This window comes from Symphodus melops, assembly GCF_947650265.1.
Source record: "Symphodus melops genome assembly, chromosome: 17".
NCBI lineage: Eukaryota > Metazoa > Chordata > Actinopteri > Labriformes > Labridae > Symphodus > Symphodus melops.
Window position 1 is genome coordinate 4,110,125 of NC_136707.1, and position 15,610 is coordinate 4,125,734.

Here is a 15,610-nt window from a genome sequence, read left to right on the forward strand (position 1 = left end):
AGAAGAGAGAACGAAGGATTACAGTTTATAATTAAATAATTGCATGAACAGATCAACAGAGAAATCCCTGACAGGTCCTATCATCCTTCTCACTTGCTCTGCTAGTGTGTGTGTGTGTGTGTGTGTGTGTGTGTGTGTCCGAGGCCTTTGCCTGCCTGCGTTATCTCACAAGGAGACTCATTAACATAGAAATGACTTCAGGAAGAGAAGTACAGCGTTTCACCTCGGCTGAGAGACAGGAGGCAGAAACGGAGGCTGGAGACGGGAGGGAGGGCGAGTGACAGCACAGAAGGAGATGAGGGACGAAAAATGAGAGGGAGTAAGAGGTGAGAGAGGGGTAAGGAAGGAGAGATAAGGAAGGGAAGGATGAGGAGTGGGTAAGACATAGGGGAGGAAGGTGTTGATGAAGGGGAAAAAAATCAAAGACTGTTAGAAGAAGAAGGGGAAGGTGAATGGGATAACAGCAGGGAGGAGGGAGGAAGAGGAAAGAGAAAGGCAGGGTAACCCTGTCTCCTAGAAAGTACCTTAAAATAGTTCTAACATATTCTTCAAAATTGCAGGGAGGTCGATGTGGTTGATGGGTGTAAGTTAAGGAATCAAAGAACATTTTGTTTAGGATTTTGCCTTTCAAGTAGGAATGTAGGAAGTAGGAATGTTCAGATGTCCTCTTTTTCTTTACAATATACTTTCCCAATAACTGAATTTTTATATTGTTCAATACTGACTATCCCTCTGATACCACTGAAATAAAATTGTGTACCTATTATTTGTAGGAAAAAACTAAAAAAGTCAATTTTGTCAATTAAGCTGTGTAAGTCCAACTAAAACTAGATAAAAAATGTCTCGACATAGAAACCCACAAAACTTCTTTTCAGAGTCTTCTTGGATTATGACTATTATGAATCCTACGGAGGAACCTGGGAAATGAAGTTTATAGTTGAAGTGTCTTGTTTTTGACCTTTGTCTTTATTTCGCTCTCTTTCCACACTTCTCGCTTCCTTTCCTTCCTTGGATGTTGGCTGTAAAACAAGAAGATGAGAAGAGAGGGACAGGCTGGTTCTTGAAGAGAGTAGGAGGAGGAGGAGGAGGAGGAGGACTGCAGGGCTTCTGCTTAGTGAGCTGGAACCTTCTCATGCCTCTGGCCAGTTCTCAGAGACTGGGGGAAAGAGGAGGAGGAGGAGGAAGAGGAGGAGGGAGAATAAGTAGAGGAGGGGGGCAGGCAAGAAAAGAGGAAGAAGGGAGAGGAAATGAAAAGCCACAGAAATTAGAGAGTGAAAGATAAAGTGTTTGGAGGGAGAGACGAGGAGGAGGGAGTGCATAATGATTGACACAAATATACCGCAGAGTGAGAGAGCTTGGTACATTAACAGTCAGAGAGACCTACAAAGACAGGTGCTTTTAAATACACGCTTGAGTGTTACAATATGTATGTGTATATATGTCCTTGCCTTTGTGTGGATCTGTGTTTATATTTGTTTGTTTTTGTGTGATTTACCAGATGGGAATGTCTCCCGGGCGGAGAGAGAACATATGGTGATGAGGCATGAATCTGGCATGATAATGAAATGTCAAAATGGTGATTTATGACTTCAACATCCACAAATACATTTCAACTGTTTTCTCTATGCTATATATTCTGTAAGTTTATTAAAAGTGTGACATTTTCTGATTTGTGTTGGAATACTTTTGCAGCAGCAGTGGTTTGTCTGGAATCTATAGACTGGGGAATTTACACGGGATTGGCATCAAGTGTTTATGTCTTATCGTACAGTTTTTACATTCCTGTGTTTAAGTATGTTATCTGTGCAATAACCAACTCAGTGTCAACATTACAGTCTTCCATAATTACATTTACTGATGCAATGATTGAGATATATCCATAAAACCGTAGATGTTGAGGAACCGTAGAGGAACCGTATGTGTGAATGCAAACGGACACATTTTTCACTCAAGACTTCACACAGAGTTACTCCTGCCAGCCCTCTCGTATTTTTTCCGCAGCAAGTCTGATTAAGATGATGTGAGAACACAGCAGGATATAATCCTGAGGAATCACCTCATACCAATGGGACATTTATAGACTGCTGCATGGTGCATAGTGTATACATGCGACCGCTACTATCTTAGTGCACATCATTTTACGTTTCTGCTCGCCAGTACGTCCCTCTTCGCTCTTTTGTTGATGTTGTGCTTCTGTTATACTAAACATAGCGTTGAAATAAGGGCAGATATTCTTATAATATCATCGTCTAGGGGCCTCTGTTGTTTTGTATGCTACATCCGTGTTGTTTTTTTTACGTCATGTCTTACATTAGGAGGTGCATATGTGAACAGGTAGGTTTCTCACTAAAAGTAAAACTCTTTTATAAGCAGCTAAAGAGGTACATGTCTGGTGCAGCTGCAAGATCTGGCATTGCGCATGTAAATACATGATATTTTCAACTTTTCTTGGTGTGGCCACCTTCATCGTATATCATAAATCTGGCTTAACAAGCATGCCAACAGCAGCATACTCTTCACTTTAGCACTTTAGCAATTTAGCTTGTGGACAGCGTTATCTGTAGATGGAGGTTGTTGCTTCATTTCTCTGATTGGATAGCTTCATCTGTTGCCCAACATGACAGGACCATCAAGGCTTCTCAGGTGCATTTAATGTCATCCGACTGTCTGTGAACCTCTTGGTGGTCTTAAAAAAAACCCAGCCGATGGACATCATGGAGAGCCCTGACTAAAGCATTTTTCATGTCCTTGCAAAAAGAAAATGTGTGCGGTTGTGTGTGTGTTTGATTGGGCAGAGGACTGACAGTTGGATTGATTAAGAAAGAGAGAGAGCATTATATTGAAGGTGAAACAGTGTGAGAGAGAGAAGTGTATCTTAATTGTTAGGGCCTGTCTCTAATGGTGTGAAAGTGTGTCTAATATGTTTGCCTAATGAAAATGTGTATAGGCCTGCATGGGAAAGAGAGAGAGAGAGAGAGAGAAACAGAAAGGGAGAGATAGTGAGAAATAAATCCAATAAGCTCCTCTGTCATGCTCCCCTCTTTAGCGTTTTTAAGATCCACTGAATAAAATAAATAGGAGATTCTTTTTGCTTTTGTCACTTTCCCCTTTTCATCTCTTTTCCCAGTGTGCTGCAGTGCCCTTCTGTCATTCAGTACAGCTCCCAGCTTCCCTTCATCCCTTTCTCTTCATCAGAAACAATGGCTATCGTCTTTGCTTGCAAGTTAACTCAAGCATCAGAGCAGAACCACATAAACATGGCAGCCATTACATAACACAACTATTGACACTTTGGATTTCTCTGCATTTTGAAACATTGTACATGGAGAACATGTCTTTTTTTTTTTTTTAACCCATAAGCAGACACAAGTGATGGATTACAAATGTGTTTAAATGCTAAAATGTAAGATTCTATTGTAGCATGTTTGGCTGGCTGTCTTTGTCCCCACATCTAGCATAACTTTTAAGACAAAGAAGTATGTCACACTGATTATGTTTAGTAGTAAAACCCACAGAATCCACCCACCCAGAAAAGAGGAGGTGATACAGCTTATCAAGTAAATGCTAGCTTAATTTGCTAGCTAGCTAAATCAAGGCGACCTTCTTTTAAAATCTGTATGCTTTGGTGTTCTTAGAACTGGTGTAAGAGCTGTTTGTTGTATTTTTTCTCTGGCTATTGTTATTTTTCCTTTTTTTTGGTATTTTCTTTTCAAGCATTCTGTTTTTTTAAAATTGTGTTCTATAAATAAATCTGGATCAGATAGAATATGAATTTGAACGCACCATCATAAAGCACTATTAAGCCCAGCGGACTCACAAACCTGCCCTTTGCTTGAGATGATGGCCTGTGGCCTGCATTGCTGTGTGAACAGGCTAATGTTGAAGTGCTGAATTAGAAAACACTCTCAACTTCTTTTCAATGTAAAACAACTGGGTGCTGAATCGCAAAAAATATTCAAACAAGAAGAACGTGTGCCAATAAAATACAATTTCAGAGTGCTGTCCTAATCGTTTTTCTAGCAGGCTAATATTAGCACACTTTGGTTAACGCATAGCTTCATATTGCACATAGATTGACACAGAATGACTGTTATCTAAACACACTTAAATGTCTTCTAAATAGGCATTGAGTTGGCCTATTATTCTTCTTTTCTCTAGTAAACAGCTTTAGACACAAGGCCATCGTGTTCGTGTAAACTCAACGTAAACACGACTCCGACAACAACACAGCGGGACTCACACTTCTCACTCAATGTAGAAGTTATAACTCAGAAAGACATTTACAGAGAATATACTTGACTTCCACTATATTGTAAAATGTTGCAGAATCTGCAGTGCCACTTCCAGCCTGTACACACTGTTTGTGTTTGCTTGTTTTGATGTGCCAGAAGAGGATACAGAATGTTTAAGAATTAATTGTATCTAAGCTGAATAAAAGGACAAGAATCTCAATCAAGGCAACTATACAATATTTCAGCATGATTTATTATTCTACAATCAAAAACATCACAATACACAGTTTCTTATCAGTAAACTATCTCACAAGACATATTCTTACTCTTCTTTTGCAGTATGTTTTGCATGTAAAAACTTGAAACAATCTTCAGTGTATTGATATTTTACTTGTTTAGCACATTAAGCCATCTAAAATCACTTTAAGCACTAAAAGTTCATCAAATGTCAAGTTTAATGTGAATTAGCCTTGGCAAGGCTACACATTGCAAAAGAAGAAGAGCTAAATGTTAAGGAAAGCTTTAAGGGACACATCAGGGAGAGTGATGCACAACAGGCAGCGACAGAATAAAAACAAGCAAAAGGGAAAATGGACCTTTGAGTGGAGAGAACAAAAGCCGAAAATGGTAAGGAGGATGGGCTGTGCTTATTGAGAGGGGTAAAGGTCAAGAGGAAGGAAAATGAGGTGAGGAAAAGACAATGAGGAGGCTGAATGAAAGGAAGGAGGAGAGGAAAAGGTCAGAGAAGAAAATAAAATGACGAATGAAAAAGGGGCGATCAAAGAAAAGGTCGGATAGAAAGAAAAGAGTGAAGGAAGGATAATGACACTACTCAAGAGTTTGTGCACTTTTGGCCAATATGCTTGAAACCTGCAGAACATAGAAAACTGAATTTGTGCTAAAATTATATTAAAGTTCTTTGATGTGTTTGGCCCTTTTGATACTTCTATTGCAAAACATAATCTAACACTTCACCACAGATGTTAAAACTCAAAAACTCAGAGGGGAATGGAAGACTAACAAATTGAAAAACATTTGTATTTGTACAAATCAAGCAAAAACATGGCAATTTTATCATATTTTCATAAATAGTCAATATTGACATAAGACATACTTTTATCTACACTGACCGACATAAATCTAATGTCATTATAAATGTATGTGTAATTAAGTGATAATTAAACACTAGTCCATAAATCAACACTTAATATAAGACAAATCTATATCACTGAGATATGACAGAGAAAGAGAAATTATCACATGCATGCATAGTAAAACTCCTAATAGACTTTATGTAGGATTTTAAACACCAAAATAACAAAAACAAAACAAAAAAACAACAACTGGGTAATGATTTAAACCCCCCTGATTTCATATTAGCTCCAAGCAACAACCTCTGGTGTTGAAAAATGTCAACCCTGCAGGATATGCAAAGTCAGTGCGGAAGTAAAGAAGAGAGAAAGAAAGAAAGCTGTTACTTAAGCGTCCACTTGAGGCTGGCTCAAAGGTCAAGGGAATTCCTTTGACTGTATCAAACATGGATGTTTGTAAATAAAAAATTACAGCCTGGTTCAAAAAGTCTGAATATTATTATCGTGTGGGTGGAAACCATTCAGGGAATTAAAGTTGAATACATCTTCTGTTGTGAATTTATTGAGGTGAAGAGGTATGTACTGTATATATAGTTGCTTTATTGGGCCGTAATTTACAGGACTGACAGGCGGGCAAATTATACTTTGTTTTCCAGGAAGCTTCAGTCCCATCTCAACTCCACCTTATGTCTGTTTCTAGAGAGTTAGAGTTAAAGTTAGGTTAAGAAGGCATTTCCAAAATGGCAACTGCCATCGTCGGGCTTCAAAATGCTTCTTCATAAAAGGGGTGATGTCACTGAGAGTAAGTCCATGTCTTTTACATTTACATCTATGAATTACTCTGACATCTAAGTGCAGGAAGAGAGAGGCTGCCAGAGATTTCCTATAATATTTATAAAGAAAGACCTGCAATAAATTGTATTTTGTTTAAAATACATCCAAGTAATGTTACACATACTCAGTGGTTCATTCTGTCAAGCTGTCGAGTGCTTTTAAACGCTGTAGGGTCTTCTTTCCACCACAGCAGATGCTAATAGTTCGCAGGTTTTTATTTTACTATAACGTAATATTTACAACCTTAACCTGAGCATATACAGCTGTAAAAAACACACACAATTGTACTTTATACTAGTATACAACATCTAAATGATGGAAACAGACTATTAAGTCAGATTCAAAAAACAATTCCAATATGTGGATGTGTTTGGAGGAATGCCGTGTTTGTGTTTGTAACACAGTATAAATATGTACAATATATGCTATATGTGCTGTATACATGTAGGTAGTGCTTGTGTTGGTTATAGAAGGAGGAAGTCTATCTAGGCCTGTGTAATGGACCTACAGTATATGTCTCTTGTGCCTCCAGGAGCAAACATTTCACAGTCATTGTCTGCCTTGTTACGCTTCACTTCATAATTCCAACCCTCAGTCATGGATTGGACTGTATGGCTCAGTGTGCTGCGTGTGTGTGTGTGTGTTTGCGTAAGTACAGTATGCGAATCTTGTTGGCATTATAGCCCATGTAATGTGGTTTGAAGCTTGAAGGCAGATTTGTTGAATTTGAGCTGAATTTGAGATAATTGGCTTCATCCAATGTAACCTAACGAACTGCACAAACGCGTACACACATGCTGTATATATGTTGAAATATGTACGATGAAAAAGGGACGGTTTTTCAGAACTTGCACAGACACTTACAAGCCCATAGTGACAAAAAGGGTTTGGGGGAGGAACTGAAAGTAAGTTATTGAAAAATGCAGCATTGCTGTTTTTCATTATTGCTGTTTGGGAAATTGCTCACTTGGGGGTTGTCAAAGCAGCTCCTTATTCACTGTATGTGCATCTGTGTGAGTGTTTTCTAGTGGTTGCTATACTTCAAAACCCTGTGACGCCACGTCATATGAAGCTCCCAGTGAGTCCTTGTCAGAAGTATGCATTAGAGCCAATCAAAAAAATAAATAAGGGAGGACACAGGGAGGTGAACGAAGAGAGGAGCATATTCATCGGTGGTTGCATTGTGTGAATTGCTGTTGAGGAACAACTCATGTTTACACAGGCTGCCTGAAACACAGAGCTCTTTGATGGCTCACTGCACTATGCAGCACAGAATTCACTGGTGATCCTACAGATTCATATAGTAGAATTTATTTCTTTTTTCAAGTGTAGCAACGTCATGTAAATAAAGGGATCAAACTGTATAAACTACTTACATTCTGACTTTCTAGCAAAAAAAAAAAAAAAAAAAAAAAAGTTTTCAATTTGGTCCCATCAGTATCTAAAAATATTTGCTCGTTAAGAAGCAGGCATGTAAAGTTCTTGTTTGGTTTGGTTTGGGTTCAGAAGTCATAAAGCTGGAACCCCAGCTGTTTAAAATGTTTTAGTCGGTGTTGAATTATTAATACCATATTGGTGATGATTGGTTGATGTGGCCCCTGTGAATTTTTGCAGACTAGATTAGAATCACTGCTGCAAATAAAGAGCTTGAATCCACTGACTTGAACATGCAGCTACACAGGGTTATTTCAAGTCCAGAAGGCAAGTCAAAAGTTAAAGGGGGTTCTGACAGTCACAGAAGTACCATGTGCATCATTATGCGACGACTTATGATTGGTTGTCTTAAATATAACAGAAAAGTGTTTACATAATGTCCTGAAGAAAAAAAACGTCTTTTTGGCACACAAGACTGGCTTTATGGTGTTTGGCCTTCCCATTTTAAATCGATATTCTCCCATCAGTCCTACCTGCCTTCCATGCTTCCATCCTGCATAATTAGAACAATAACTTTTTAACTTATCTTCAAAATCTTTGGTATCCAGTCTATTCTAAAAATTGGATGTGATACCTTTTTTTGTGCTAAAGTTGTTAGACTAATCCCAAAGTGACTCATGAACTGAACAAACATAAATAATTAAAATGTGATTGTGGTTTCCTTTCTATCTTCTTTGAAACCTTTTTTTCTTCTAACAGTCCAGCAGCTAGTGTGAGAGCGTGGGTTAATTGGGAGCCACATATTCAGGATTAGTGTAGGAAAATCCGAGGAATTCGTCCTGGTCCAAATTCATGATGAAGAGCTTGTCTGTTGGCGTCAAGTCTGTCGGCATTTTGGTGAACTCCTTGTCGAAGTTGCAGGTGTCGCGACGGTTCTTCTGCAGGGGGTGTTTATGAGATTATGAAGAAGAAGGAGGGGCAACACGTTTTGGAAAAGAATGGGATGGATCAGAAAGAAAAGACAAAGCATCATTGTCATACACCTACAAGTATGATATCATCTGCATAGAAGCAAAACCGGGAGACTAATCACTAACGAGTGCTATCCTGCGACAACCCACGGCGTACCCTGTTGTTATTGTGGCTTTATATATAACACATTCTATGTAAACATTTTTCCAAAAGCTGTGCATATTTGATTTAAGAACATGTTCTTCCCTTTCATTCTTGCCTCTCTCCACCAGCCAATGCCTTTTTAAACATTACCTCTGTAGGACCAGGATATTTTCACAGCTCAACCATGAGCCTCTCATTGTCTGCTTTGACAGGTACAAGACTGTAGAAGACATACTACACCTGACCTGACAAGAAAAGATGTTGGTACAGAAGCCCAGTTGTGCTTCTTCACTCAGTTCATTCTGTTGCTTATAAGAACCGACTAGAAAAAAAGGATTTTCTTGGGTTTTAACACTAAAAATATTGGGAACTGGCTTCTTCTTTCTGTCTTTTTTTCACTGCTGTATAACAGGTAACAGCGTTGCAGCATCTTCCTCGTCATCCGTTATTTGTAGCCACGTCCCAAACTTGTTGTTATAAAGATTTTCTAATGGGAAGATGTTGCATTAATCGTGATGAAAACAAGTTAAAAGATAGAAGATAAATGGATTTGATTTGTCAAATGTTTTTTTTGGATGTTGTTCCAAGGAACGAGGAAAAAAGGGAAGAGTTGAAGATGAGTGACAAAATCAGAAGGATTATAAACATATGCTAAACTACATGGAGAAAAAAAAGAGAGACTGTTGAGTACGAGCAACAGCGACTGTGACTTTGTGTAGGAGGTAAGGGAAACTGTGTGTGTGTGGAGGTTTTCTCTGGGGCAGGGCATTGTTAATGCACTGCTTGGCTCGGTGGGTGTATGGACGGAGGCAAGAGGAGAACGAGAGCAGGATGTTAAAGATGGAGGAGTGTATGTTTGTGAAAGGGGGGAGGGGCGAGTTAGATGCAGTAAAAGATGAAATGCCGGTTCATTCTGTAACACATGGTTTGGGATTTTATCCTTATTTGGGTATAATCATGCTATACGATGTCATGGTTCTGTAAGGGTCTGTGTGTGGATAAAAAAAAAAGGGTGGTGGTCATGTAACCGTATGCCACATAGTGCCTGAAGCATGTTTTCCAAAGAAATAGAATGTGTTGAGAATGTCTGTAGGTTTTTATGTGATTTTTCTGAGTGAGCAAAACAAGTTTTCAATTGAGGTTGTGTTAGTTAGAAGAACGGTTACTTTAGTGTCAATCCTCACCGATGTGGTCCATTTGAACTTAAGTAATTCTGCCAAGAGACAATACATTCCAGTCTACTTCCTGCAAGGTGCATCAAAAACAGGTGCAGTACACGAAAAAAAAAAATGCTAAGAATTATATAGTAAATTCGCATTTCAATGTAATTATAAGGTCTGCCTTTTAACTTGTAGCATGTGCACTGCTAAACATTTGTCCCTGTCTATGTGGTTTAATTCTAGACCACTACAGCCAAGATAAACAGTAAGTTATGGTAACGATGTGTGTGATTATCAAACTAAAGAATTAAACATTGTTACACTCGCTAGCCGGCACCAGAATTAGTTGATAAAACCAATTAATCAAACTTTTAGGATTTCATGCTCACAATGCAACGCACATGTTGTGTTTAATCTGTAATGCGAGCACCCGCTACTAACCGCTGCACCATATGGCCATAATGCTTTACTACCAGGATGTAAACGACAGCAAAGTGGACGGCTCGCGAGAAGTGGTGAGGTAGAATTTTCGATCGAGAATCTAGAAAATGATGTACAGTATACAAATGGTGATCTTAGAGAATCCACAAATTTAGATGCATAAAAATCCAGTCTTGAGTCAGTGCACCTAAAACCGTAAAGACAAGAAGAGCGAGAGAAAGATAAAGACAGGACTGACGGAGAGGAGAATTTTCAACGCTTCAACACAGTTCAAGTTGTTATGGAAAATGTTACTCCATTTGTACTACGAAGGTCTCATAGAATCTGTCATATAAAATGTATCTGAAATGTCTTAGAATACTACATGCACAGCATATTGGGTGTTTTGTTTCCCATCATTTCGTTCCCTTTATTCTGTTTCTCACACTCTGTACATGTGGGAAGAGTCACCAAGGCTCTTTCTCACTGGACTCCATCTCCTTCTCAGCCTTGGGAGATGGTAAATAGTCATGTAGTCTCTTTTCTCACACTAGGGGATAGATTGTGCCCTGCCAGGTGGGCAGTGGCCCTATGTGGCGTGATGGGGGAGTGATCTGTGTAATGTGATGGAAATGTATAAGTTTTCATGTTTGCCTTTTCTCGGGGCCTCTTTCTCTCCTCACCGTGTGAGAGAGGGGTCCTCGAACGCTTATCTTGCCTTCGAATAAATGTTCATTGAGACCAGAGCGATCTTGGGGTTCTTTTCTGAATAGATCTTCTCACTCTTTATTTTCACTCTTTGGTAATGGGAAAAATTCCACAACAAAGTCAAGCTGGTTTCCAGTATATGACCACAGTGAGGCAGACAAAGGCAGGGTTGGTCACAACAATGAGAGAGACAGAGACGGACAGGAGAGAATTCAAGGTCACAGGAACCGAAAATCAACATTGCCTCCTACCTTCACCACCCTGTTAGGATCTTCCTTCATCTGCAGCGACACACTTGTCATCGCTGGCCCAGATCCACCTCAAGTTTCCTGGGCATGAGATCCACGAGAGGGCCTCATCTCAAGAGACGACTGGTATCACATTCATTCAATTTTATTTGACTCCGTCAGTCTACAGTGAAAACGACCTCCTGCAGTGCAGCCAAATATCAAGCTGTTTCCATGCGCGTAGAATGTGATAATAACCAAACAAATGAAAATACAACAGATCTGCTCAAACACACTATATAATTAGTACTCATGATTTAAGACTATAGTTGAAATTGCAAGTTTTAAATCATCCTCCAAATTTGGGTCATCTCTATCTTCCTGTCATCAACTGTCATGACCTGACTTTGCTGTATCTAGACCAAGTCCATAAAGCATGTTTGTCTAAAATATCTTTGTGAAAGCATATTCAATTGATAAAATAATTTCAGTCTTCTAGTACGATGCTGCTTTAACGTTTAACTTGTTGCCTTTAGCTAGTTAGCTCAGTTAGCAGGCTGTAAACTAGCGTATTAGTTTTGGATCATGAGGAAGTCAAGACTTTCAAGCCCCCGTTGTTTGAGACAGAGGGGTTTACATTCTGGCTGGCAGAGGCCATGGTATGAAAACCAGAGCTTGGCAAGCAGATAACTCAACTGCACTAAGCTGCCTTCCAGTAAACATGACAGGACTGGAACTGATGGGAACCAGTCTGTCAACAGGAAATTCAGTACCAGGGTGATTGGCAGTGGCTCAGACCATGACTCTGATATTCCACCATGACACTGTAAAACCCTTCCCCAAATATATTTGTGTGTAAATGACCTTATGCTATTAAAGCATTCTGGTTAACATGCTAACAAATGATTATTATCCATTATTATGAGTATTAGCCTATTGGACAATTAGCCATATTATCTGTTTCAAATGAAAATGGTAAAACGAGGTGGGGTGGTGCTTTAACACATTTGTGACATCTTTCAGTGGATGTTAATAACATCTATCAACCCACTTGTGCAGAAAACGATCCTGTTTATATCAGTGCAGCTACATTTAATTACGGTACTGTCAATTGAAATAGCGTTCAGCATTTGACCTCAAAATATAACTCAAGCACAAAGAGCAGTATACGTGTTTTTACATTTCCAAAACTACGTAAATCCAAGTCTCATGCACACAGGTTTAGAAAACCCCCCAAAACACACATATAAACCCTCTTTTAGCATACACACACACACACACACTCACACACACACAGCTGCCAGCCATGTAGGCCAGCTCATAACGTGTTCCTTCTCAACACGCTTCAATAGCAATCAATGCTGTAAGGCAGAGAGACAGGGATATGGAGAGAGAAAGGGGAGAAGACATGCAGCAAAGGATAGGCAGTGAGATAAACATCAGTGGCCCTTGGTATAGATGTATAGATAGAAAGCTTAGAGTAGCATGAAGGTAAAAATACCCGATTGTTTTTCTATTCGTCATGTTCTAGAGGCAGTGGTTCTAATAGAGAAACATGAATGTAAGTCTTTAATTTAGTCTTTGCCTCTTCACACCCCCTTCTCTCATTCTCTCTCTTCCTCTGCGTCACTCCCCTCCACCTCTTTCTCTCTCTTTCACCCCATCTCTTTTCAGTAACGAGAGGATTAGCGGGAGACGAGCCCATGTCAGCTGAGGATGTGGGGAGAGTGGAAGGCACAGAGGAAAAGGGAGGTGAAGAGGAGAGAAGGGTGAATGAAAGGCGGTATCGAACGCTGACCTGTTTTGGGCTGATAAGCACAGGCAGCTTTGTGCTGGAGCCACTGGCTTTAATTTGGGGGCCGCAACATTTGGAATTAATTATCACTTGCACTCCAGCACTGCTGCGGCTTACTGTGTACATGGCTATTACATCCTCTCCAATACAAACTTTATACAGCTTATGTTCTGGTACTGGTAGCCATAGTACTGTAATGATAAATTTGCATAAAATTGAGCAACACAAAAATGTCAGAAAAGTCAACAAAGTGATGTGTGAAGGTTGCCCTCTGCTAAAAACTCTTCAGATTATGATAAAAAAGAAACTGGAGAACTTCCTTTTTCGATGTAAAACATAGCTGCAACCTTTTACATATACTTTAATTGATTCAGCTGACACGCAATCTTGAGCCATTTGAAGAGATTTAATTTGTCAGCCACAACCCTGTGTCCACCCACCAAAGGGTGCTCCTGTAGCATACTGTAGGTTAAGCTTTGAAAAACACGCCCATGTACCTTTTGTTCAACTCCATATTCTGCTTAGCAAACTTTTGTAGATTAAGTATCATTTCATAGCTTGATTTTCTCTGCTAAAGCGATAATGGAACCGTTAATTAAATCACCATTAATTCATTAATTTATTGGAGTTAGAGATGATCTAAACATCAACGATTATGCATTTTTAACAGTTTAACTTACCCAAATGTGAGCCAGTTAGTTTGAGAAAGGCAGAGGGAAAATGAAATGGTCCGTTATCCATTAACACTGATGATTTCCCGCCTTTACTGCATCATTGACCATCGATAGAAAGATAGATAGACTTGGTACCAAACCAGGAAATTGTGGAGGAATTCTTCTAAGATTGTAAAAATGGCTTGACTGAATTGTGGCTTTCCCCGTTTCCCACACCCAGGTGCAGCCCATTACTGACATGTATGTGACTATATACATACACTGCATATCTGTGTGTGTGTGTGTGTGCCAGTTCGTACCACGTGGCCCAAAAGTTGAAAGTCTTCAGTTTCAGAGTTGTCCTGGGAGAGACATAGCAAAGTACATACAGTATGGTTATGGTACGGCCCTCATATGTTGTTCTATGCTACATCTTAGCCAAAGGTGCTCGATACATCTCACATAGGAGCCAAAAGTCTTGAATCTTGTGAGTGTAAATTCTCCATTCCAAGGCCAGGTCTAAAAAACAAATGAAGGGAAATGGCATTGGCATAATTGCCTAAATGACAAGTATCCCGATGACAGTACCGTAAATTCCGGACTATAAGCCGCTACTTTTTTCTCACACTTCGAGCACTGCGGCTTCTACTCCGGTGCGGCTAATGCATGGATTTTTTATGGGGGACAATGAGCTTCTGCCGCAAAAACATTTGACTTCGTCACGTCGGATCTTAATATCAGTCATTTTGCGCTTCATGCACGCACCCTCATCATGGAAAACACACGGAGAAATAGATATGATGTAGCTTTCAAGTTAAAGGCGATCGACCTGGCTGTCAAAGAAGCTAACAGAGCTGCTGCACGTAAAGATGACACTGACAGCGACAACAGAGACTGAGGAAGTGAGTAAGGAAGTCATTCTGAGGCAGTGAATGGATGGACTTTTTCTTGTGAAATATATTACGGTCATCTTTTTCATCAGCCGTGTTACAGACACCGTCGGCTAGGCTTCGTATTGTAACGGTTCATGTTGTAAAGTCAGTAGTTGATAATGTGTTCATAATTCCGATTATGTGGAGAGTCAGTGAATGCACCAGCGAGAACGTGTTGAGTGGCTGTATGAGAGAACGCTGGGGGAGAGAGTTGGATTGTTTCTGCAAGTTATGTTTGTTCTCTGCTGTAAACGGCGTGGTCACGGCCGACAGTGATCGGGTTATTAAGTTATTATTTGAACGCTCTCGTCGTCCTTTAACGTCCGTACGGACGCTACAGTATTTGCGGATGTTACCGGTAGCCTACGTCTGTGTAAATAGCTCTTGTTATAGCGTGGACACCTGCGGCTTATAATCAAGTGCGGCTTATATATGTACAAATACATTTATTTACTTATTTTTAGCCGGTGCGGCTTATATCTAGGTGCGCTCAATAGTACGGAATTTACGGTACTACTTTATTAGGTGCTACATATATTTTTGAAAGCTTCTAACCAACTGTGACACAACTATACTGCAAACAGTAATTGTACTTAAATTGTTTGTTTTGCACCAGTATAACAAGAATCCTCTGCACTGCCATTTCAGTAATACTCTGCACAGAAATGGTTTAGAACAACATATCTATTTTCTGTCCAAACTTGTAAACATGGCTTTATAGTAGAGATAGTAAATGGTGCAAGATACAGTAACCCCTATTAAAAGTAAATGTGCAGCTAGTAAGAGCAGCAGCTTGACTAAAGTGGATTGGGAGCAGCTTTAGAGGCAGCATGAAGCAGATGAGTGGCTCAGCAGGGCTGTGTGTATGTAGGCCGTGTTCTGCATGTTATTTCCTTGAAGTCATCAGACCTACTCTCCCCCATCAGAGAAAGGCTCTTATGATAAGTGGCAGCCATGAAATATGCACAGCCTGTCGTAGCCGCCTGCCTCGCTTCACAGAGCCGCCCTACGTTTCCTCCTTCCCACTGTCCCTTCTTACTACCGCGTCTTCTCGCCTCCCGTCATTGT

General features: G+C 39.9%; 1 protein-coding gene across 1 annotated transcript in view; it reads right to left on the minus strand.

The window, feature by feature from the left end:
* Window positions 1–8,205: 8,205 nt before the first annotated feature.
* LOC306837951 (protein kinase C beta type-like) overlaps window positions 8,206–15,610 on the minus strand; it is an 86,482-nt gene continuing 79,077 nt past the window's right edge. The window contains exon 17 of the mRNA XM_079365844.1: window positions 8,206–8,469. Within this exon, the coding sequence (XP_079221970.1) occupies window positions 8,317–8,469 (153 nt within the window). The 3' untranslated portion in view covers window positions 8,206–8,316. The remainder of the gene's footprint in view (window positions 8,470–15,610) is intronic.